The sequence below is a fragment of the Chamaea fasciata genome, unplaced genomic scaffold (assembly GCF_029207755.1).
Source record: "Chamaea fasciata isolate MVZ Bird 193981 ecotype frontalis unplaced genomic scaffold, bChaFas1.0.hap1 SCAF_18, whole genome shotgun sequence".
Lineage (NCBI taxonomy): Eukaryota > Metazoa > Chordata > Aves > Passeriformes > Sylviidae > Chamaea > Chamaea fasciata.
In genome coordinates this window covers 11,579,206-11,603,385 of record NW_027094103.1, presented here as the reverse complement: position 1 = coordinate 11,603,385, position 24,180 = coordinate 11,579,206, and the positions used below count along the sequence as shown (strand labels likewise).

At 48.0% G+C, this 24,180-nt stretch overlaps 1 protein-coding gene across 4 annotated transcripts; it reads left to right on the top strand.

The window, feature by feature from the left end:
• Positions 1-2,003: 2,003 nt before the first annotated feature.
• RILPL1 (Rab interacting lysosomal protein like 1) lies at positions 2,004-24,150 on the top strand. 4 transcript variants are annotated; one of them, XM_066199414.1, is made up of 8 exons: positions 2,004-2,539; positions 5,780-5,930; positions 11,028-11,146; positions 12,033-12,260; positions 14,939-15,111; positions 15,616-15,708; positions 18,099-18,174; positions 21,390-21,475. In XM_066199414.1, the coding sequence occupies exons 1-7, from the start codon at positions 2,237-2,239 to the stop codon at positions 18,139-18,141; spliced, it is 1,110 nt and encodes a 369-aa protein (XP_066055511.1). In that variant the 5' UTR covers positions 2,004-2,236; the 3' UTR covers positions 18,142-18,174; positions 21,390-21,475. The 4 variants fall into 4 exon arrangements, with proteins under 4 accessions (XP_066055511.1, XP_066055512.1, XP_066055510.1 ...); XM_066199415.1 differs by lacking the exons at positions 18,099-18,174; positions 21,390-21,475 and adding exons at positions 18,958-19,045; positions 20,874-21,373 and having other exon boundaries at positions 2,021-2,539; XM_066199413.1 differs by lacking the exon at positions 18,099-18,174 and adding an exon at positions 18,958-19,045 and having other exon boundaries at positions 2,023-2,539; positions 21,390-21,477.
• Positions 24,151-24,180: the final 30 nt, after the last annotated feature.

Sequence of the window (24,180 nt, the reverse complement as noted above, 5' to 3'; positions counted from 1 at the left end):
GCGCTGGAGGCAGCCTGTTTCATAACCAGCTGTTTTAATGATGTGGGGAAGAGTTACAGACTGACACACAATCTGGCTTTCCAGTGAAATATTTGTGCGTTGGTTTTGCCAATAAGCGCCGGTTATTTTACCCCTGCTGACACTCGGGCACGTTTATCTCGATGAAAGCCAGATTGACATCAGTCCATTCTGCTCTGCCCCTCCAGGTGTGAGCCAGCAGAGCTGCTGTGTCACAGGGTGTGGACAAGCGTGGACAGAATTCTGCAAGACAAGCTGAGCCTGAGGAGCTGCAGGTCACGTACGTGGCTGGATAAGAGACTTTTCCTCCCAAGTCGTTTTCCATGAGTTTGGATCAGGCCAGCATCAAACATACTGCTTCCCATACCACAGACTGTGCTGGTTTTTCCCCTTTCTCAGCTGTGGTTCCAATCTTTCCACACGTGTTCCCTACACTGTTATATTTTTCCTCTACCCACACTTGAACAGAACAACGGGAACCCGTGTAATACCAAATTCTCGTGGCAGAAACTCTTTTTCTCATCTCTAACTTGGGCAAAACGATGATTTCACAGCATAGCTGCTCCCCTGAGGTACTGCAGAGTGTTCTCCCAACATTCTGCTCAGGCTGCTTCTCCTCCTCGTGAGTTCATAAGCACCTTTGCCAGGAAAGGATGACTACACCATTATTCATCCTCCTGCTCTCCCTGGAACTTTGTGCAATATCCTGTGGTGTTCAACGTTGGGAAAAAGTTTCCTGAAGGATATATAGATATATTTTCAGTGGGTTATTGCTCTAACCTAGGCAACTGATCGGGGCATTTGGGGACTGATTGTTCACCTCCTGGCTGCCGCGGTAGCTACCGGCAGCACATGAGGAAGATCAATATTTTGTACCTTGTGGCAGAACGAGTTTGTGGCAGCATTACACGAAAAATCCGGTCTGGGTGTCACAGTGTTGCATTTCTGGGTGTTACAGTGTTATATTTCTCATCATTCATCACTCCAATTCACGTGCATTTTTGCATCTGCCAAAAGTGGATAATTAATGCTGTATTCACAACATGCAGCACGTGTCAAGTCATTCCAGGCTTGGCTTTTGCAGCCCCACTGCTATTTCTCCTGGCTAGTTCCAGTGTTTGATATTATTCCTCATATCTTGTCCAAAATAAAATGCATTCTTCCTACTGAGCATACAGGAAACAGCAGGACTGGGACCTAGAATTATTTCCAGGCACATTTAACTTACTTGCAGAGACTCATCTGGAGCATCCCTTCCTAAACCCTATGGAAGTGAGAACATCCAAACTGTCACAGTCACACCTGAAAGCAAAAAATACTGAAAAACCAGACCAGAAAAATACATTTTGGTGTCATTTAAATTCCTCTCTAAGTGGATCCACGCCAGCAAGCTGCTTGTATGTGTAAAATCTCCACTGATCCTCTGAACATGTGCTCAGTAAAGACTCTTTCTGTGCAGTTGTAGAGAAGAACCTAAACCCCCTATAATGCTGATTTGCGAGCCCCTCGCTGTGCTGCAGGACGGCTTCATCACCCCTTTCCATGTGCCTGCAGACATCCGTCAGCCTCCGTCCTCTTCGGGAGCAGGGGAACATCATCCCGCTTCCATCCCGCTCCGGACACTGCGCTCGCTGTCGGGTACCCCGGACACCCTCTGCCCCTGCAGCGAACCCACTCCAGCTCTGGGCATCGTCTGCGTGGGACCCCAACCCCGAACACGGGCGGGTTCTGCTCTGCCCCCTCAAACTCGCGGCTCTCCTCCCCGGACGAGCCGCAGGAGAGGTCGGTACCGAGAGCCCTGCCGCGGATGCTCGGCACAAGCACCGGGCGAAGAGCGCCCGCGTTTAGCGAAGCTGCTCTCCGCACCGCAAGCCAAGCCCCGCGGAGCGGCGACTCCTCCCGGCGGGGCCGGCCCCGAGGACCGGGGGCAGCGGGAGCCGAGGGCATGCGCGGGGCCGCCCCCGGCCCGCCCTGCGCCGGGCATTGGCCGCGGGCGGCGGGGCGGTGGTGGCGGGGACGCGGCGCCCGCCTCCCGCCGCCGCTCCCCCAGCGCCGCCCGGCCAAGTTTAAACACCCCCGGCCGAGCCGCCCGGAGTTCGCGGGAGTTACCGGGGGCCGAGAGCCGGGCGCGGGGAAGCGGGAGCGGCTGCCGGGGGAGCGCCCCGCCCGGAGATCGCCCCGCCGCCGCCTATGCGGGCGCCGCGGGGCCGGGCGGGCCATGGACGGCGGCGGCGGCGGCGGGGTGCCGCCCGCCCTGGAGAAGAACGCGGCGGAGCTGACGGTCATGGATGTGTACGACATCGCCTCGGCCGTGGGGCAGGAGTTTGAGCGGGTGATCGATCAGCACGGCTGCGAGGCCATCGCCCGCCTCATGCCCAAGGTGGTGAGGGTGCTGGAGATCCTGGAGGTGCTGGTGAGCCGCAACCACATCAACCCCGAGATGGAGGAGCTGCGCTTGGAGCTCGACCGCCTGCGCCTGGAGAGGATGGACCGCATCGAGAAGGAGAGGAAGCACCAGAAGGTGCGGGCGGGGGCCGGGGGGACGCGGCGGGGCAGGGCTGCCCCCGCCTGCCGCAGCCGCTCTGGGGGAAGCCGGGCTCCGGCTCCCCCGCCGCCGCCGGGAAAACAAAGAGCGGCGCCGGGCTGCGGGCCGGGATGCCGCCGAGCCGCGGGAGCGGGCGGGGCACGCGGGCGGTACAGCCCGGGCGGGCTCACGGGCTCTGCGCGGATGCTGCCTTAGCATCGCTGAGGCTTTGGGCGTGTTGTTGTTTTTTGTTTCCTTCCCTCCTGGAAGTTTCCTCCCTCCTTCCTTTTCTCCACCCCTTCCCCAGACGCTGCACTTCCTTCCCCGGTGTCTCCCCGGTTAGGACTCCTGCTCCATCCCGTCTCCTGGCGGGAGGATAGTGCTGCTTCCTGCTAGGCCAGGAAAGGTCACTGACAAGAATACACTTTCCTCTCCGGAGCTGGGAATGATTTAGCAGTCTAGTTTTCCTGGCACAGACTTCGGGTTAGGCAACTCATCGGAGAGAGATGGAGAACCAAGTGATTTCAGAGCAGAGTTAGGGCTGAAGAGTAGGGAAGAGCCACATTGCTGCTCCATCCTCCGATGGCAAGTGTCCCTTGGCTTGTTCTGAGGTGATCACAGCATTTCCTGACCCCACTCCCGCTAAAGCCCAAGGCAGAGAGCATTGGCCCTGTTAGCTTCTTATGGCAGGACAGCACGCTCCAGTTACTGCAGTAAAAGTGACGGATCCACTCTTTAAACCATCCAGATAACTGATATAAGAAATGGTTCTTCTGGTAAATGACTATGTTAAACCATCGCTGCTGCCTCGTGCCATTCCTGATTCCACACACAGAATCAGGATAAACAGGACACAGAGGATTCTGGAAGAGAAACCCCAAACGACAAGGTTTGGTTTAACTGCCTCAATCCCAGTTTTATGTTTTAAAAAGAGTCAGCTAAAGGACTTCCACCTAGCATATGGAAAATCCAGGATAAACCCTGCATTTTGCAGAGGAAGTCTCAGGGCAATGTCTCTGAAAAGGAAGGTAAAAGACCTTTAACGTACAAAGCCTTGGTAAGCCTCAAGGGTCTGAAGGAAGATCTGGAGAATAGATACAAATGTATTGGATATTTACCAAAAGCTGCGGGTGAAGTGGATAACTGACCCGGTGTCATTGGACAAGTTCTGTGTGGATGTTTCTGAAGTTCCTGTAAGTGTTAAAAAGTTTCCTAAAGGTGTCAGCTGATGTCCCTGCCAGTCACCCACCTCTGCTCTGCTCTGTCAGCTTCTCTGAGGGTCATGAAGTGGCTCAGGGAGTGTTTAAACAATTTACTTCAGACGAAACGGATTTTAACAGGAAAATAAACTGCATGATACATACCTTTTATTTTTTTAATCAAGCTGGTTCCCAGTGCACCAGGTCCCTATGGAACTGTGGTCTCACATCTTCTCTGTTCCAGTGTGAGGGTTTGAAGACCCTTTCACAGGACAGGTGCCAATAAGCAGAAAAAATCAGATACTGAAAAATAGTTTTTGACCTCAAAGCCTCCAAAAAACACCCACAAAAGCTTTTAGCGGTCCTTGCAAGCATCAGTTTATGAGATTTCAGCACTTAAACTTTATGTGTGGATCTGTTTTACGTGTAAACCTGGCTCAGCACCCACTGCCTGGGGCTTCCTGAGCTGCCTGGCACTGCCTGGCCCGGGGATGTGCCTCCCCTGTCTGGTACTTCCATTAATGAGGATTCAGAAGTTAATTTCTGCTCCAATTCATTGGGCTCTTCAACAGCAATAAATGACCAAGTTTGCCCAGGCAAACCTTAGGACAGTTGTGTGTTTACAGTGCAGCCACATATAAAAGATAAAAGTTTAGACTGGGGGTTTGTGTAGATTCTATTTTGGTTTTATCAATGTGCGCGTAAGTGATGAATGTGCTGGTTTATTGCTAAAATAGGTCACTGCATTATTTTAGCCACAGAGTTGTAGCAGGCAGCATCACTGTAAATAGTCCAGGTTTTTGGACATGTAATTTTCATTGCAGATTTTCTTTTCTCTCAAGATAAAGAGTTTCAAGTAAAATAGGTGATTAATGGCATTTTCTTTTTAATAGTTAAGTCTGCATAGCTTACCACACCTTTGCTATTTATTATTCTTTGCCACATAATGTTTTCTGCAGCACTTTTAGCAGCGATACAGTGATAAATGCTGGAATAAAATGGCATTTTGACCCAAAAGTCACCAGGAACATGACTTCCCATTATCAGAGCATGCATTCAAAGCAGAGAGCTATCCTTTAATCTCTCAGCAGAGCTTATTTTAGCCTGGAGCTGTGCTTGGCTGGGTTGTTTTCTGAATGTGTTTTGTTGTTAGGTAGGAAAGGAGCATGTGGATGGATGTGAAAGTCAGCAGTGACTCAGCCTGGCTCCAGGGATTTGCATGCAGCTTTTTGTTTGAAGAACATAAGTGAAAATGGAGCAGGGAATGCCCCCCACTGCAGAAGTGAGATATACAGAGAAGCTTTTGGAACAAGCAGAGCTCTAAATACAACTGTTTTCCTTAAGGACTTTTTACTTTTTGTCCCGATGTGACCTTCATGAGGGTTGGTGACAGCTGCTCTCGACACAGAGCGTCCCGACAAACGGGAGCTGTTTTGACCGGCCAGGCTGCTGCTAACACAGACACCAGTCAGGACATTCCAAGAGAACAATTTCCATAGGAAGCGGCACGGTTTGGTTTGGGCTTGTGTTCACCGTGTGCACCAGGAGCTCTGGCTTTGCACACACTCATCAATTCATGCTTGTGTTTCCGAACAGGAATTCAGACCGGGCTGTTCTGTCAGAACGAGCATCTCCACCCCTGAGTTCCTGGCCCTGCTGTGGGGTGGTCTGGGGGCTTTCTGACAGCTTTGCAGCTGCTTCCTGGGCTACAGGAGGAAGTTGGTGTTTGGTTATTTGTCTTACACAGCAGCCTCCTTAGTCTGGTCCTCCCAATCAAAGCAAGGCACAAGGAGCCATCCTTTGGGTAACATGTCAAAAATGTTTGTACATTCGGCATTTAGCAAAGGGGACTGTGGTGGCTGATTTCCTGGTGGTGGCATTAAAGAGGCAGATGTCTTCTAAGAAACTCAAAGTACTCTCATTGAATTGTTTTTGTAGGAATTAGTAGGATCATTACTAGTTTGATCTGTAAATCGTCCAGTCAAAGACTTTTAACATGTTTTAAAATATCAATGTGTTCTCCTGATCTACCCTGTAGGAACTAGAACTGGTGGAAGATGTCTGGAGAGGGGAAGCACAGGATCTTCTTACCCAAATTGCACAGCTGCAGGAGGAGAATAAACAACTGATGACAAACTTGTCTCACAAAGACATTAATTTCACAGAAGAGGAATTTCAGAAGCACGAAGGCAAGTTTGCTACTTCAAATTCAGTCCTTGCTTTGTTACAAAAAGCAATATTTTATCAAAATACTTTGACTGGAAATTCTGCTGTGGTTTTTCCCTGTAGATTAATTCAGATGTGGGTTTTGAAGGCTTGTTTAATTTTTACCTAAATAGAAAATCTCTGAATACACGATGACATTGAAAACATGGTAAGAGGTGGAGGGACAAGGGAAAGAAAACCAACTTTTTGTTTGGCTGAGAAGCATCTCTGGAAGTAAAGTCTAGATTTCACCTTTTGGTCTGTCATCTGTTTGGGTTCTCGTTTTGCAAAAAATATTCTTAAGCCCTCCTTATGTTTTTTAATACAAACAGAATAATCCATTCAAGTGTTTATTTCACACATAAGGCACAAAACCAAGGGCAGCTGTTGATCTGTTCAGGATAACTGTTTGTAAAGCAGCACATCAAGATTTCTTTGTGGAAATAGTATCAGTCCCCCATGTGGAGATATTCCAGAAAAATATGATACTCTCCTAGAAGAGGAGATACTGGTTTTACTTGATTTACCTGCCTTTTTTTGGAGCATTATAGCAAATTCAGAATAAGACAGGAGATTTATAATCCAGAGAGAGGGTGAATCCTAAAGAGTCAGAACAACCCATTTGTGGGTACTCTTGAGGCAGAATGAAGTTCAAGACATACCTGCAAGTACAGATAAACCTCACTGCAGCAACTGAAACAATTTCCAGCCCCAGCTCTGAGCCAAGCTCAGCCCACAGCTCTTTCCCAGGAGCAGAGGAACAGATGCCCCTTTGCTCCACCATTCCCAGCACAGAGTTTGAGGCTGTGAGATCCCAAGTCCATTTCCCGACGTGCTGAGTGGAGCGCGCAGGGTGACTGAGCAGTGTGAAATCAGAGCACGCAGCTGAGCCATCACAGCTCTCCAGTGAGCATTAGGAATGAAGGGATATCCTTTTCCAGGCTCCAGAGGCTGGGATTAAATGGAGGCTTGCTGGGGGTGGATAAAACTCTATCCAACACTGTGGAAGTTGCACTCGCCCTGTCCCTGAGGCGCAGTGCTGCTCGCTTGCACTGGGGAAGAGTGTAATGAAACCTTCAAAAAGTAAAAATTGTTAAACCTCTCAAGATACTTTTAAAAAACAAATGCAATGCTTTCAATTTAGGAGTCAATTAGTGGCAAAGAAGTAGCCCAACATCAGGCTGGCAAACTCCATGCAAAATTCAGAAGGGCAGCGATGAGTCATGGGCCATGAAGACTGATATTGTGTTACAAAGAACCAGCTTCCCCTTTCTTTTCTTTTTTTTTTTTTCTCCTTTTTTCCCCTTCCAGTGGCTATCTAGCTCACTGCAGCTCATGTGCTTCCATTTAAATATAGCCATACTCTCCACATCCAGCCAGCCAAGCAAATGCCAGACGTGCTTTTCTTGTTATTTTTACTGTGTCTACCCATGTATGACAACACAAACAAAACCCATAAGCCCATTCCAGAGCTTAGATTCTGAGATCACTGATACTCTTTGGCCAAAACATTCAGCTTAAGTGAAATCTTTAATTTATATCAACCCCATTTAATTATTGGGATCAGTTATATCAAACCCATTTTTCTTTTAGGACAATTTGTCATTAATGAGCAGGGATAGATTTGTCTCAAATTACTTGTTTGGATAGTGTCAGAAAGCAGTCCTGCTGCTCTTTTTCAGTCGCTGTCCTTCGGTCTGATGCAGAGTCCAGAGAGGCAGGATTTCAAGCTCAGTAACTCTGTTAGTTGGAGGAATTTTGGGCCGACTCCAGTGCTCCTATCTGAGCGTGGTTTAGCACTGCGATCACATCTCCCCTCAGTGCTGGCCCCGGGGATCAGCAGCTCACTGCTTACTCACCAGCCGGTGTGGGGTTCTTTTACACAGGGGCAGAGGCCACTGATTTGGGTGGGCAAGACCTTGAGAGTCAATGCTGCCAGTGAATTCCCAGCGCCTCACTTGAGCGTGATGAAGTGTTGGTGGGAGAGGCAGAGGCAGTCCTGTGCAAACAGGATGATGTGAGCAGTCTGAGCAGAGCAGGGCTCCCGGGAAAGGACCTGTGGCAGAACACAAAACACAAGGGAGGGGTTAAAGACGAGCCTGTAACACCCATCAAAGCGACTCCTCCCAAGCCCAAACGGAGCGCTGCTTGTCGGTGCTGACTGCTTGGAATATCCCAGGAAAATGCCACATGCAAACTTGGCCTGAGTGCGTCAAACAGGACCAGCAGGCTGCTGTGCCACTGCAGGGGAGCTGCTGGCTCAGCCTGGCTGTGCTCAGGGACAGGCAGCAGGATGGCAGAAATGTGTCACTCTCCTGTGCTGCAGGACCTACAGCTCTCTTCAAAATGGGGTGTTGAACTTGTTCTGAGCATTTAGGTAATGGTGCAGTGCCTTGCACTTGGCCTGTAGTGATAGGTGTTGTATGGACACAGCTCCAAATCACTAAACATAAAGAATGTTCTTTTATTTTTCCCCAGTGGTTTTTTTTTTGGTTTTTTTGTTGTTTTTTTTTTTTTTTTGGTGTCCTCCCCTCCAGCTGCTTTCCTTTCTCTTGCTGGAACAAGGCCAGGATCACAGCAGCCCACAGGAAGCTGCTCATAGGATGTGCCTGGGGAAGCTGGCTGGGTGTGCCATTTAAAATCTTGCAGTTATTAGAGTTTGAACCATTTAGAGATAATTATTTTACATTTAAGGCACTTAGTGATTTCCCTCTTCTCTTTCCCAGTGCCTGAGGAAATGGAAGGAGATGTGACTGTTTCACAAAACTCCCCACCTTTCCTTCCCCCCACCTTCCCGAAATAAAAATTGTAGTGATCTGGGCACACAATTGAAGCCTTTTAGGTTCACCAAATGTTAGCGAGATAAATGAGCACGGTGGGAGGAAAAGTAGTCAGCACTGAATGGGTTTTTTTTCTTTAAATAGCACCTGCTATCTAGAGATCTCAAAGCACCTCACAAGCACTAATGGATACGGCTGCATTCACCGGTGCTACCTGCTTCTGGGTGAAATCACCAGTCTAAAGTTTCACTGCAGTCCCTCTACTTTAAGTTTTGGATTCTCTTTGGTTTAAAATACAGCTGATGTGTCAGGAACCAGTCCTGAGACTGGCTGCAGTGAGTGGATCCAGGAATCTGAGTGAGGTTTGTGGATGCAGAGAAGTACCAGACGTGTGTTGTGATAGGGGAATGTGGATCTGTTAGAAGTTTGTGTTTGTGACACTTGTTCTCCCTGGTGGGTATAAGCTGGTACCACAGCAAAGAATTAAAAGTTATGCTGTGAAGAACTAGAACCCAGAGCAGCACAGAGCTGATAAAAACCAGGGTCCAGAAATAGAGCAGGCAAATGTATCACAGAATTAAAGGGGATGAGAACGTAACACTAGAATGCGAACACCCTGTCACTGACAGTTCTTTTCTGGGGCTCGACAGGAACACATCCTGTGAACCAAATTCCTGCCCAGCCATGACCACCAGTCCCTTTCCCAGCAGAGCAGTTCCCTGCTCTCTGCAGTAGCACAGCTCTGGTCCTTCAGCACTGAGGAGTGGAGCTGCTGTTCCCCCTGTTTGCTCTGGTCCACTCCCTGCACGGGAGGCCACAGCTGCTGCAGGGGTGCACACCCACCAGTTACTCCCTTCCCTTCTCTGAGGTCTGTCCTGCTCTACTCTATTATCCATCAGTTCATTCTGTAGCCGACCTGGGAGCTGGAGTTCCTAAAGACAGGCAGCTAAATTCTGTTGTGGGAACAACCCTGGATTTCTCTGATGAGGGAAGAACAAAACCAGAAAGTCGGAGCTGATGTTAGAAAGCAGAGCCTTTCTGGCTGGATACATTTGATGCATACAGAGCATATTTCTCATGTGGGAGCTGCTTTAATATATTAAAAAGGAAGCAGCTTTCCAGCCAGCCCAGAGTGGGGAGTGAATCGGCACCACTTGCAGCTCGTAAATGGAAGAAGCTGAAGACCCACGTAACAAAGTACTGTGCCAAAATTAAGAGTTAGCAGCAGAGCCTGGATTTGAGCTCCTGCTTGGGCTGGACTCTGGCCAGGGGAGCCACACACTGCCCTGGTCGCAGGGTTTTCACCGTCAAGGGTGTTGTGCAATGTGATTTCATGTGATAGTCCAGGACTATCAAACCGCACATCTCTGTGCCATTCTCAGGGAAAGTCAGGGCAGGAGGTTCATCATCTCACCAAGTCAAAGCCTCTGCTCTCAAGAGCATCACTGCAGTCCCTGATCCAAGTGATCTCTGTAATGGCAAATACGAGAATGCTTCCTGTTCTGTGGGTTATGACACTTCCAGATGATTCATTGGTCAGATTTAAGGTTAATCTAACCCTTTCTTTCTTTTCAGACAGGATCGGTGTTGGATTCTTGTTCCAAACTCCTTTCACCAGTGAAATGCTATGAAGTATTTTCCTCTCAAGAGCACTCACTCTAAATAGGAATTACCACACAATAGGATGGGAAAAGGGTGGCAAAACATGAGGAAAAAATATGTGAGCACAATTCAGACTAAATGTTGGCTCTGCATCCAGGGTGGGGGTAGCCTCTGAAGGTTCTGTTTCATCTTCTTTTCACCAAACACAAAACTGGATTTCAACCAAAAACCAACCTAGTTCAGTGCTCCTCTGCTGGTTTGATCCAGATGCAATCCACAACAGCAATATGTTGTTCACAGCTTCCTGAAGATCCAGACCATCTTTTCTACAATTTTCAGGAGGCCTTGGCCAGCTGATGCCAGAGATAATCACACAGATAAACCGAGCTCCCTGGGGCATGGTGTGAACATTGATGTAAAACTACTAAGGCAGCAAGATGCAGCAGTGTCACTCACTGTTATAAATGCTTCTGAGGACTGTCAGTTCTTTTTTGAAGGACTCTCTGTGCAGTGGCTTTATGGAGTGGATTCTGTCATCTGTGTTCTCTGTTACCCTTGAAGCAACCTCTAAAGCATCTCTGTAATTCTACCAGCAGGCAACTTCCAGAGTCTACTTAAATATTCCTCACTGTTATTGTTCTCAGCCTCAGCAGCTCCTGACTGTCCTTAGTTTGTGTTCTGTGTTCTTTTTTTAACCAGGGATGTCAGAGAGAGAGCGGCAAGTCATGAAGAAGCTGAAGGAAGTGGTAGATAAACAGAGGGATGAAATCAGGGCAAAGGACCGGGAACTCGGACTTAAAAATGAGGATGTAGAGGCTGTAAGTGGCTCTTGGTCTTCCCATTTCTCTTCCTTCTCACCCACACTTCCATAGCCTGGTTTTGAGTTTGAAGTCAATACAGAAAGTGTATTAACAGTCCTGCAACCGAAGTGTCCAGCAGAGCTGTGGAGTGTCCAGAACGGTCAGGCTGCAGTGCAGCCCCGCACCAGGGATGCGGTGTGGTCACCTCGGCATGAGAAGGGCACTGCTCAGCCCAGGCCAGCCCTGCCAGCTGTGACCTGCTCAGGGCTCAGCCTCAGATGAGTCACAGACTCCACTGTGACTCCAGGCATGACATGAGACTTGGCACTTTCTGTGGAATGACCTCCTTACCCACATTTTGCTTCCCATTCCTCACACTGCCTCGTGTCCTTAGGCCATGGGACTTTCCTGGTGCTACTAAGGCCAGGCCTAGGTGATCTCTGCTCTGCACAAGGTGCTGCAGCCTTTTTGAGTTGGGGCTGTCCACACACACCCAGCAGGTCACATCCTGCCTTAGGAGAGAGCCTTGAGCTCAAAGCACTTACAAACTGAACACTGAGGAGTCCTCTGTCTTGTCTTTCTTCTCCCCTGGGTTAGGATTTGATTGAGAATCCCATAAGCCACCCTATCCTTGAGCTAATATCAGAAACGATGGATTTCCTTTTATCTGAAAAACTCCATGTGCTCGGGGAATTTACCCTAGAAATCAATTAAATTTGGGTGACTGAAATCATAGTAGATAATTAGATATTTGAAAAACTAATCTGGGGGTGAGGAGAGGAGGGGGAGGAATTTTTTCAGATTAAGTGCAACAGGAACCCACTGCTTTAAGATGATGTTTGTGACTGGGCCATCGTGGCTCGTGGCTGAACGGACCCTGAGCTCTTGCGTGGATGTTTTGCAGCTTCAGCAGCAACAGAACAGGCTGATGAAAATCAACCACGACCTGCGGCACCGGATCACGGTGGTGGAGGCGCAGGGGAAGGCGCTGATCGAGCAGAAGGTGGAGCTGGAGGCGTACCTGCAGACCAAGGAGCAGGAGATGGGCAGCCTCAGAGCAGAGCTGGGGAAGCTCAGAGAGAAGCTGCAGGGTGAGGACAAGCAGGCCAGCCAAAATGGGGAGGAAGTAAAGGTAAGAGGCACTTTGAATCAATTTTTAAACAGCTTTTTTTAAAGCTTTGGGTTTCATACCAAGTACCTCTTTGCCTTTTGGCAGGGCTGTGGTGGCGTGTTTGCTTCATTCTCTTTGGGCACACCTACCTCTTCCCCCAAAGGAAAACAAACCAATTCCTTGGAGAGCCTGGGTTTTCCAAAGACAAACAGCCAACAGTAACTTCAGCTTTGCCAGATGTGCAAATATTCAAGGCCAGATGGGTCACAGGGGTACAGGGGGGTGATGGTGGCCGATGAACCACAGTGGAACAGAAACTGTGCCAGAAGCAGTCCCAGAGCCAGGGCAGAGCTCTGCTCCCTGCAGTGCTTATGGAACTTTGGATCAGCCAGGACTAAGCTGGTTAAGTGCCACCAAATCAACATATAAATATTTCAAGGCACTTTGTAGAGGAACCAACTTTGGCCTTATTTCTGGTTTTGCTTCCTATTAGAATTAGTGCAGTGAAGTGTTGTGAGCACAGATGTTCACGAAAAGCAAACGTTCCTGCTGGCAGAGCCAGCCAGAGCAGGCAAAGTGACAGTCTGCAAATGGAGCTGGGCTGAGATCAGAGCAGCAGGAATGCAAACTGGAGGGGAGCTTCCTGAGAAAAAGATGCACTGATCTGTTGATCCCTTGGTCCTCTTTATGGTTCCTGGTATTTTCCTTTGTGCCTATGACATTGCATTTTTATTCCTGAAGCAAATGTACTGCATTTCCACCTCCTAATGATGCTCTTCGCAGAGTGGGAAATGCAATAAGGGGTGTCATGATATTTAAGAGCTTAGAGGAGCTCTATCACACAGAGCTGTTCAGCTTGATGCATTGGTAAGAGCTCCACGGTGTAAATGCCTGGCAGACTGCAGCAGAGAGTGAAACATCCAGTGAAACATCACTGGCAACAGGCAGGAATGCACATCAAAAAGCAGAGACAAGTGCTGATGGGGTACTTTGACCCCCTGGGAATGTCACAGCTGAGCTGGGGAAGCACTGCATCAATAATGAACAGGATTATTTCATTGCTGTCAATTCAGCCAGGGCACCCAGCTTTGTAAATGGGGCTGGGGAGCCCAGGCCTGGAGCCAGCAGGAGTGAAAGTGTCCTCAGTGTCTGCAGAGAAAGGATCCATTCTTCACCTCTCTCCAACTCATCAGTTCCATGGCAATGGCGCCTCTTCTAATTAGAGCCCTCCCTGCTCCCTCTGCCAGGACGCTGCTGACACAGGAATTGCAGTGGCAAGCACAAAGCTGGAATAGCTGCATGCTCCAGAACGGACATTGCGTGTTGGCCTCAGTCAAGGACATTTGCATCGGGTACAGGCTGCTCAGTCTTTGCTGATTGGAGCCAAATCTGGCTAAAATAGCTTCTTTGGGCAGAGATGTGGGGCAAATGTACAACCAAAAGAAGAGACACCAGCTCAGACCCGTATCTAGGGGGTGAAGAGCAGGGAAAGTGTTTGGGCAATTTCCTTTGAACTTCTTGTTAGGTTGCATCAATCTGTATTCCAAGGGAATGTGTTTGGATGAGCAGGGTGATCAAACAGTGCCCAAGTGAGCATTGCTCTGCTGCCTCATCCCTGCAGGACAGGCACTGAAATTCACCTGAAATCCACCTTGCACCAGCCTCAGCCAAGTTCAGCCTCAAACCACGCATCAGTGTATTGCAAAACCATTTCACAAACACTGGAGCTTAGAGGAGGGTAGGGTCAGGATTACAAAAAATGCACTGTGTAGGAATTTCACTACTCAACTCCTCAGATTTCCAGTTTGTATCCCAGCAAGCTGTGACTGCCACACAGGAGCTCTGAGACTGATCTCTGCATCCTCCCAGGAGGGTGAGTGGCTGACCTGGCTGCTCACAGCTCTGATTTCATGTGCTGGCCTCTGTCAGTCTTTGCAAAAAGTGTCACATTTCAAATGGACTTTGCTACATTTCAAATGTATTTTCCTGGAACAGAGTGTCCTGCCTTTATTTGTATTGTTATAAATCCTGCAGACCTCTTAAGGCTTGGAGCTGCTTTTCACAATCTCGAGATACCCTTCCCAGAACCTTGTGATTTTTCATCATTTCTGTGCAGCCACTGAGTGGAAGAACAGCACAGGACCTGAGCAATGGTCTCCTGTGTGCTGGGCTTACACAGACCATGTTTTCACAAGCAGTTTGTGCCACAGAGCTCTGAGCGAGTGCTGGAGGTGACGGGAAGCAGCCCCACAGGCCTGGGCATCGAGAATTGTACCTAGAGAGCAAATTCTGGCTTGTTGGGAGCCACAGAAACTGGGTGGTGGGAGATAAAATTCCACCAAGCTTCCAGTGAACTCTCAGGGGAAAAGAAGAGGCAAGGGTACACGTGTATAAACACCTCATCTGCAGACTGCTGCCACTTTGTAGTCAGACCTGGTGCTAACACCCCTCCTGGGTTTTAATGAAAGCATAAGGGGGGGATAGAAACTTCAATCTCCACTTTGTATATTTGCATTATAAGAAGACATCTCTTTGTGGGAGGAGCTGGAAGGAACTGCATGACCTTTCCAGAGTTGATTTTAAAAAACTGACGTTCGATCGCCTCCATTTGTTAGAAGTATGAATTCCTAAAGCTGACTTATCAAAACTTGGACACTTGAATGGGACAGTGAATTTAAAGCCCACATTTCACTCCCTAGGCAGAACCGAACAATGATGATTGTCTCTCTGAGGCAGAAAAGATGGCAATGGACTTAAAAGATCCCAATCGCCCCAGATTCACCCTGCAGGAGCTCCGGGACGTCCTTCACGAGAGGAATGAACTGAAATCCAGAGTGTTTTTGCTTCAGGAGGAGCTTTTGTATTACAAAAGGTGGGTTACATCTCCTCTCCCTGTTGGATGATATACTCAGGGGAGCCACAGGGCAGGTGTAGAAACAATAGGTGTGCCCTAAAGTTCTGTCCATGTCTCTGCAAGGCTTGTGCAGAGACTGCAAGAATACAGCCCCAGTCTGGACCTTGTCCTTCCCTAACTCCCAGGTCTGCCCTGAATCCTAGAAAGATTGCAGGCATTTAATACATTTGAACTTCAAAAATGAGGATAGGAGTGGGTCTAAAATGAAAATTCTAGACCTTTTGTTCAATCCGTTCCTCTTCTCCCTCTCCTTGTCACAATGGGAAGAAAATATTGAACAGACACTCAGTTCTAGGTGCTGATCCTTGGTTGATAAAAAATCTTCAGTTGATTTGAGTGGGTTTTGAGCAGGTCTTTTTGCATTCCTTCATCAACAGCGCTGCCCCTCAGACTGAATTGTACATCTCAAAGTGCTGCCATGGCTTGGGAGGAGAACATTAATTATCTTTTCTTTCTTTGAAGTGAGGAAATGGAAGAAGAAACTAGATCCCCACAGCCCACACCCATAATTCAGCCAAAACCCTCCACTCAGCCTGAATCTGGAATCAAACGACTGTAAGTAGCATATTTACTGAGCATACTGGGTATAGTCTGTAAATGCCAAATGTTTCTTATGCATAGGACAATTTTAAAGACTTCAAAAATTCAGATAACCACATTCCTACTGTATATGACACAGACCCTGAGTTGAGCACTTGGCAGATGTGAAACAACAGTTGGTTTTGGCCAAAACTTTTGCCTAGATCTGGGATGACTTTCAGTCTTGGATTATCATTTTCCCATGACCTCACTGTGCCCATTTCCCTGTTGACTGAAGCCTTTAGACCCTGACTTGCACCCTGTGGGCAGCACAAAAACCTTCTGCTTGCTGAGCAAATTTGCTGCTGAGAGGATGGGCACTTGCTTGGCTAAAAGAACCCCACCTTCTTCTGAAACATGAATGCTGCTGTTGGAGCCAAAGCTTACTGCCAGAGATGTTACTGGAGTTATCACTGAATTATAAAATCACTCTGTTGGCCAGTCCTTTTCTCTGTTGAAACTCCCTCCTGTACATTTATTTATTCCAAATTAAGTCTTCTAATCTCGTAGCAACTCTTTGGATTTTTGCGATACCGGAAGCTTAACGTTTTTTAACTGCATAAGTGATGTTGGAACAGTTGTTTCCATACAAAGAGCTCTTCCATCCTGTCCCCATGTCCACAACCTTCAGTCCTTGTTTAATAACAGCAGCAGCCCTGTGAGAGTAAATTCCATAGGAAATCTGGACTGGCCCAAAACACCACAAAGTCAGGAGGGCACTGTTGATCATTTGCAGTGGACTGCAGCTTTCTGCCTGTGCTGAGAGAAACTTTCCTCTCACACGAGTAGAAAATACACTGAGTTTGGATTTCAGTTTTTATTCTTCAGCTGGGATGATGATGATGATGATGGTGATGATAATACTGTGTCACACAAGATCTCTGTTGTGAAGTCTTTTACATTTCTTGTAGAGCTTTTTAAAGCTAGTTCTGTTGTAGGGAATGGCTGGTTTCAGCTCACACAGTTTGTGTTGTCCAGCTTCCATGGTTGATTTGAAGTGCTGCCTTTGATGAAGCAAAGGCAGCATAAAAATGTAAATAGAGGTTGTGAGGCAGAGCACTTGTGGGTGAGGTATTAGCTTTGACTCTGCCTAAGCTGAAATTACTTCTTTTCGATGTCATACTCTGTCCCCAGATTTCACTCTGCTCTCTCTCCACTTAGCTGTCATATTAAATAAGCATATTAACATAATATATATTTTATAATATATTTTTTTCATATTAAACAAGGGAATATAAAGCTGTCTACCTGAGTAATCTGAAGGACAGTACCAGTTTTCAGGTTTGTCTCATTCTCGCAGCCTGTCTGGATAGGATTTCCCTGGTGGGGTTTTATTTTCCTTCCCTCCTCCCCTCTCTGCGTGTTGTCAACACTGTATTTGTAGTTGGGCTTTAAAAAGTCAGGAAATGTCACTGCTGGGCAAACCAAAGAGGCCAAGTGCAGCTTCTGTGCTGTCCCAACACGCTCCTGGCCCAGCTGCTGTCCCTGCAAGGTGTCTCCAGAGCTCCCTTCTCCCTCTCCAGGGTCCCTCTGGCTGTCTGGGGAACACTCTGGCACATAAACTCTCTGTACCCAGTGATGGGATGAAAACTTGCAGTGCAGCTCTCTGCATGCAGAGCGCCTCTACAGAGGGAAGTGGGGTTGCTTTTCCTTCTCTTTCAGAGTCTTCCTCCTGATTAAACAAAAGGCTGAAGCACAAAAATAGGAGCCCTCTCAAGGGAAGTTTTGTGCTTGCCTGTGCAATGTGCCCTTTTTTTTCCCCTTCACCACGCAGAGTCTGAGGGAATGAGCCGTGTGGATGTGTAGCCTGTGCCATCCCAGCTGTGCTCAGGTGATTGATTCAGTGCTGCAAGTCCATAAAGAAAGGAAAACAGAAACTACAGAAATCAGCATTTTTCCATTTGGGGCAAACTCTGAGTTCTGATCTCAGACTGACTGACTCGTACATTTGTCTCTCCCACATCACATGACAGAGTTTTAATGAAATAATGTAACCAGGAGGCTTCACTGAGGAGGAGAAGTCCAAGGATTAAAAATGCTCCCTCTGTTTGGAGCAGAGAGCACCCTTTTGTTTTCTCCTTAAGACTACGTGCTTGTTTGACACTGATGTCATGCCTCAAACAGCCAGGAGTTTTCTTCCTATTCTTGCAGTCTACAAAAGCTGGTGTGTCTGTCAGCTCTGCAGCTCAGGATGTGCCACGTTGCATAAAAATAGAAATCCCGGCTGCTGCTAATGATCCAACAGCGTTTGCCCCTTTGTTTTCGATTTTAATCTCAGAACAGCAGTTAGCGAGTTGGGGAGAGCTGCATTTGGTCACAAGTGAAATGCCTCTCGTGATTTCAACTTCATCTTTAATTGACATTAGTCCACAGTTCAAAAAAATATTTGGCACAAGGGAGAACCTCTGAGGAGAGCCCTTAGACAAACAGAGGGTGTTCCAGGTATGGCTGGAGGTGTGTGTGGGGCTGGCTGGGCACGGAGCGCTCGGCTCTCTCAGCCTCTGTGCTGCATGCATTGTCTAATGCTCAGTGGAAGTGCTGAACCCTCACAAAGAACCCGTCTTGCTGTGAGCCAGCTCCCAAGTGCTCCTGCCAGAGCAGCTGCGAGGTTTCCCAAAAGCATTCAGCTGCCTGCAGTTGGCATCTTCCTGCATGAGAAGGTTCTTTGGGAACGGACACACGGGCCCTTTAACCACGGAGTTTCTTGGGAGGTTATTTCCAGGGTTCACCCGCAATACTGGTTTTTAACTTGAAAATATCAGCTGTAACCCTTGTGAAATCTTTAACTGTAATGCTGGTCCTCTCTAACCCTGTGCCAATATCCAGCAGTCACAGCAGAGTCGTGTTTTGTAGTTCTTAACATACACCTTCATCCTTCATTTCATTGTGTCTGTGCCTGTTTGTCTCTTGGAACAAAAGCGTGCACCCTGCTCTGCATTGCTAGAGGTGCTCATACCTTGATGAAATCCAGCCCAGGTTGCAGGCTGCCTCACAACAGGAAAGTGGTATCTTTTAGAAATCCAAAAGCAATTGAAACTGCTGCAATAACTGTTGTTTTTCACTGAGGAGAGCTGTCTTGGGTGATGCCCTCTCCCTGTAACGTGTTCTGTGTTGTAATTCCAAGTAACCCCGTGTATCATGTTTGCCTCTTTTCTTTTTAATGGAATGCTTTTTCTTTCCCTTGCTCCAGTCTTATCTCTTCTGTGTCTGTACTTTCCTGACCAGGATCTTTACAGCCATAATGCCCATGGTAGCAGCTGGATTGATTCCAGACGATCCCACATTGCAGCCAATAAGAAGACTTGTGTCCCTTGTAGGAAGTTTTTTTAAATGTTTGGTACCGTGGTTTCCTCTTGCATGACCCCGTGTTAACAAGCACTGCTGGTTGCATTCTCCTGGCTGCCAGTGGGATCCCAGAGGATCAAAGTGCCAATCAGAATGACCAGTCAGTGTCAGTACTCATCCCCGTCCTCCACGCTCATCCTCAAACTGACATTTGATCACCTTTTGCCTTAATGTTGCCATGCTGAAGCAGTCGTTATTCCTTGGAAAATCGGTGCACTGTGCAGTTCTAACCAGCATCTGTTAATTCTGCTTCCCAAGCAAGGCTATTCACAGTTCTCACCAGTGCTTTTTGAGAAACTCGTTTCTAACGATTTGTTACAATCATTAGCTAGAGTTACAGAATGGAGTGGCTGATTTCCACATTAATTTCCACTGTTAATTACAGGCTGTTGCTTTCATGTCTTTCTAGCTATGCCCTGTATATTTTGTCTCTAATTACGTATTTTGGAATAGAGTGTAAACTCTTCATAATCAATTCTGTCATCCAATTCTTGGCTCTCCTGGTACGCATACTGATAATTGTTAATGCAGAGTCTCTGCATTACAACTGCTGCTTTAGTGATCTTTATATTTACAGCAACGACACAGTTTCCTCTCCACCCAGACAGGCTTTTTCCAAACATCCTCCACGAGAATTCTCTAGCTGTAATAACAACTTTCATTGTTTCAGAAGGAATTTAAAAAGCTGAACCCTTTAGAGATTTACCAACTCATTTTTCTCCTGCTTAATTTCCCGATAAAGTGAAAAATTACTGAGCTTTGACATTTGAAACTGACTGTATGAACGCAGCAGTCCTTTGTGTGGGCTCCCAGACCCTGAGCAGGCAGGACCAAATGTGCTCTGTAGAAAGGCTCAGTCACTAAACTCTTCTTTTATCACCTGGAGCTGTCTCTGGCCCTGTGAATACACAATATATGTGTGTGAACTCATGAGCTTCTGGGATGGAGCTGGCAGAAAAGTACGAGGCTAATTAAGTGCAAAAGACTTATTTCACTATTAAGGCTGCACATTTGAAGCTAGGAAATGCAAAAGTTCAGGTCCTGCTGGCACTGTTATTTATGTGCATTTAACCTGTGTCATGGTTTATTTCCCTTTCTAATCAACAAGTAATTATCCTTAATATTCTCAGTGATTATCATCCAGCCTCCTGTGCATCGAGACACAGGGGAGGTGGAACTGCCTGGTCTGCACAAGGCAGCTGGGAGGGTTGGGATGGTGGAGCTGAGGGGGATGAAGGGAGAGTGGGAGGAGGGAGAATGCTGAGTAGGGTTCAGGGTCAGGTTTCTGCCCTGACCAATATTCCACCACCCACCAAAGCTGAGGTTATATTGCTATATGCCAATGCTGTGGAAGCATTTAGCAGTTCCTGTCCCGGATCACAACTGTGTGACACTTGCTACAGTGCAGGCAAAACCATCTTCACCTCCTGAAGCCCACACAGCACTGAGACCAAAGGGATCCACAGCCAGCTCAGTCCTTTGGTAGCTGGAACCACAACTTTTGCATTTCTCAGCCGGCCTAAACACTGCACTAACACCTCTTGTACTGAACCCACAACGAACGTTGAAATTGCCTAATCCAATAACTTCATCCCATCCAAATAAAACGATACTAAGGACTTTTCCAGCCGTGTTTTTTGGCTGTATTAAATGGCTGTTGGTTCATGTACGTCATTATCTTAGAGCACCCAAGCTGTGTGACAGGAAATGACATGCACACTCGTGTGCATTTGTTTAGAGCCTTCATCCTGCAAACTCTCGTGAACAGAGGTGCATTAGTTCATTCATTTTTGCAGGAATCAAGTCTATGTATTAAAACCTCTACACTGGGAAAAAATGTGGAGACTTATTTTCTTATCTTGTGAACTTCCCTGCTGACAACCTTAAAAAAAAAAAAAAATTCTATTTCTGCTTTGTGGTAAAATATACAGATTTAATGCCAAAGATACCACTTTACTTATGCCAAGAAACTAACCTGGATCGTGTGGCTTCGTTACCTGAGGGCTGGGGAAGGGGGAACCTACACCTAAATGATACCTGCACCTTGTAGAGTCAACAGCATTTAGAGCTTATCTGAAGCTTCCCTAGCCAAACCGCTTGAGATTGCAATGACTCCATCCCTAACAACGTTCTGACACGCACTCCCATCAGGCTGCCCTGCCTTGATTTCCTGCAGATGCAAACAGAGTTTTTTGCTCGGTGTTTTGTTGTGCTGTGTATTGGGGTGGGTGTTTGAAGTGCTCTCAGGATGGTAAACACTCTTCTTTCTTCTCCCTCCCTCCCTCCCTCCCTCACCGCTCCCTCCCCGGAAGGTTTAGTTTCTTCTCTCGTGATAAGAAACGCATGCAGGCGTCACAGAAAAATGTCCACTTCCAGGGAACTTTTGGAGAATGGTCACATTCAAACAGAGACGACTCCTACATGGAACAAGGACAAGAAGCCCTGCAACACCTGTGACTAACGCCCTGAGGTGTTTGGTTTGCTGCAGTAGATCTCGACAGTCTCATAACGAGAAGCTTCTGTAAAGCATCGCGGCAGCTCGTCACTTTTACTTGCCTTGCACACCTCGGGGCGTCATTGCAGACTCTCCAAAAGGGATCCCTCGCTGTTCACTTGGTGGCTGTTTGCTGCAAACAGGAGCCCAAGCTTCGTAGTAACAGTTGCTGACACCCTGGGACATGGAAGCTTCTAGATGACTTGTTCTGTGCTGAATAACAAGTCTATGATCTTGTTCATGCATTAACTACAGTAACACAAGCTTCTTTAAACCAAAAAAGGACCCGTGCCATTATTAGAAGTTTGTTTGCAGTGTATATCTAGTTCAGGGCAAAGACTCTTTTACCCTGTTTGTTAACACTATTGGTTGTTTGCGTTTTATTTCTGTAAGAATTTTTTCAAGAGGGATACGACAGCTGGACGCCCTTGGTGGCAGCCCACGGCTCTGCTGCGTCCTGTCGGTGCCGCTGGCATCGGCACCTCGCAGAGCCACGCCTTGGAAATCCACCTGACACAGAGATAACTGGAGCAGCCTGGAGAGGGACACTGAGTGTACATTTCCCTCGTGCTAATAGTGCCTAAAGCATGACGAGCCGATGGATGAGGTGAGCGTGCCTTGTGTTCTGCAGTATTAATGGAAAACAAATTGCTTACAGGGAGGAATCTTAACTCCTCAATGGTTTTTCCCTTCTTGCCAGGGACTTCCTTGCATTGTAGCAGGCAGCTGCTGTAAAGGGATCAGATCTTTCCCACAGACAGGCTTTTCATTAAGTCACACTTCAGTTTCCTGTCTGGGTAAGACTGCCCAACTTCAGAGGGAAGCACATCCTCAGCTGGCTGACGTGAACTATTTCACTGACCTAGACGTGACCCCGACCTTTTCTCTTGACTAAACACTACGTGGGCAGAGCAGATGAATTGTGTGTGAGGCTGCTCCTCTGGCGGTGCAGATGTCTGGGTAGCCCCCGTGACAGGGCTGAACTCACCACAGACAGCCCAGCAGCCAGCCCCCAGGGGCTGGATCTGCTCTGCAGCTGAGCTGCTGAGACCCCGGGCCTGACCGAGCTGGTCCTTCCAACACTAAAACCCCACAGGGTCAGCGCTGTGGACACCCAGTGCCAGTGCACTCCACCAGGAACCTGACCAGGTGGGAGAGGGTGCAAGTGGCCAAGGCTTGGTGTGAGGACAGGGCTGAGGAGTCTCTGTGGCCGTGGGCTGGGAAGGTCCACACTGGAGACCACTGCTCGTGGGGAGGATCTTGTGCCAGCGGGGCCATGGGCAGCCTCTGCATGTGCAGCTCAGTGCCAGGGGCTGGGAGCTGCTCTTGGCACCACGCCCCAGCTGCTCCACCTGCTCTGCAGAGCCTCTTCTCAGGAGTGGCACCAAGGACAGGAAATACAGCTCAGGCTGGAGCAAAGCTCCAACTACTCCAGGTACTGAGTGTAGGAGGAACTCTCAAAGGATGCCAGAGGGCTTAGTGCAGGCCAGTTGTTTTTATTACAGGGTGATCCAAGAGTGGATTTTTAATGTGTGTGAGCAGCAAATGGTTCCTAGCCCATCTGTAGTAAAACCTCTCCTCGCAGTGGTGGGCTGTGTGCTGCCTTGCTCCCGTGGCTGTAATTGCTTCATTCCAACATGGACCTTCTGTTCTAGGCAGGGAAAGTGTTTACTGTGCCCTGGTGTCACTGCAGCTCAGGGCAGAGGGGACATAAAAGGCCTTCAATGAGACACCGTGACCAGAGTCCAACGTGGGTATTGGGTAGATGCATTTTTGCCTGGGTATGTTTTGGTAACATCCTCAAAACAGCAGCACTTCCCCTCTCCTGTGAAAAGCAACTCTTAAATGGGGAGAGTGTCTTAATTTAATGATACTCCAATTGCCAAGATCTGGCTTCACTTCTGTAGGAGAAAACGAAAAGTGCAGTGCAGTCACATCAGGCAGTTAAATTGTGGCTGACCCCACGGAGCACAGCTCAGTCGTGTGGCTCATTCAGAAGGGATGCAGCGAGCAGAAACAATGCCAGACCGTGGGCCTGAGTAAGCAGATCCCTTTGGAAATCAGCTGAGAGCAATGAGCTGGGATAATGGAACTGCCCAGACCCGAGCTAAGCCGCTGCAGCACAAAGGAAATCTCCGGGCCTGGTGCACGTAGAGCGGAGCCCGGGGCTCTGTGGGGCCAGCTCTGCAGCCAACACCAAACCACTGCACGAGGCAGGACGGCCTTCCCCACATCTCTGCAGCCCATTACCTCAACCCCTGGTAGCTCCTCCTGACCTGCTGGCATTAACCACTCGTCCTCACGTCTGCAATGCTGCATCCACACCCCCCAGAAGCGCCGTCGGGAGGGATGGCGCCGAGGGAAGCGTTTGTAAAGATCTGAGGATCTGTCGTGTATTCGTTGTCAATATTCAAGGAAAACCTGCTTTTAGAAAAGGGGCCAGGATGCTGGCAGGTATGGGGTGTAACAATCCTGCCTGCCAAGTGCAGGATCACTGTCATTTTTTGGGTCGGTTTATTTTATTTTATTTTTGTTGGGCAGTAAATCATTTTAACAGTTTAATAAATATTTCTGAAAAACGCCTGTTTCTGCAAGATTTGTATCCTTTT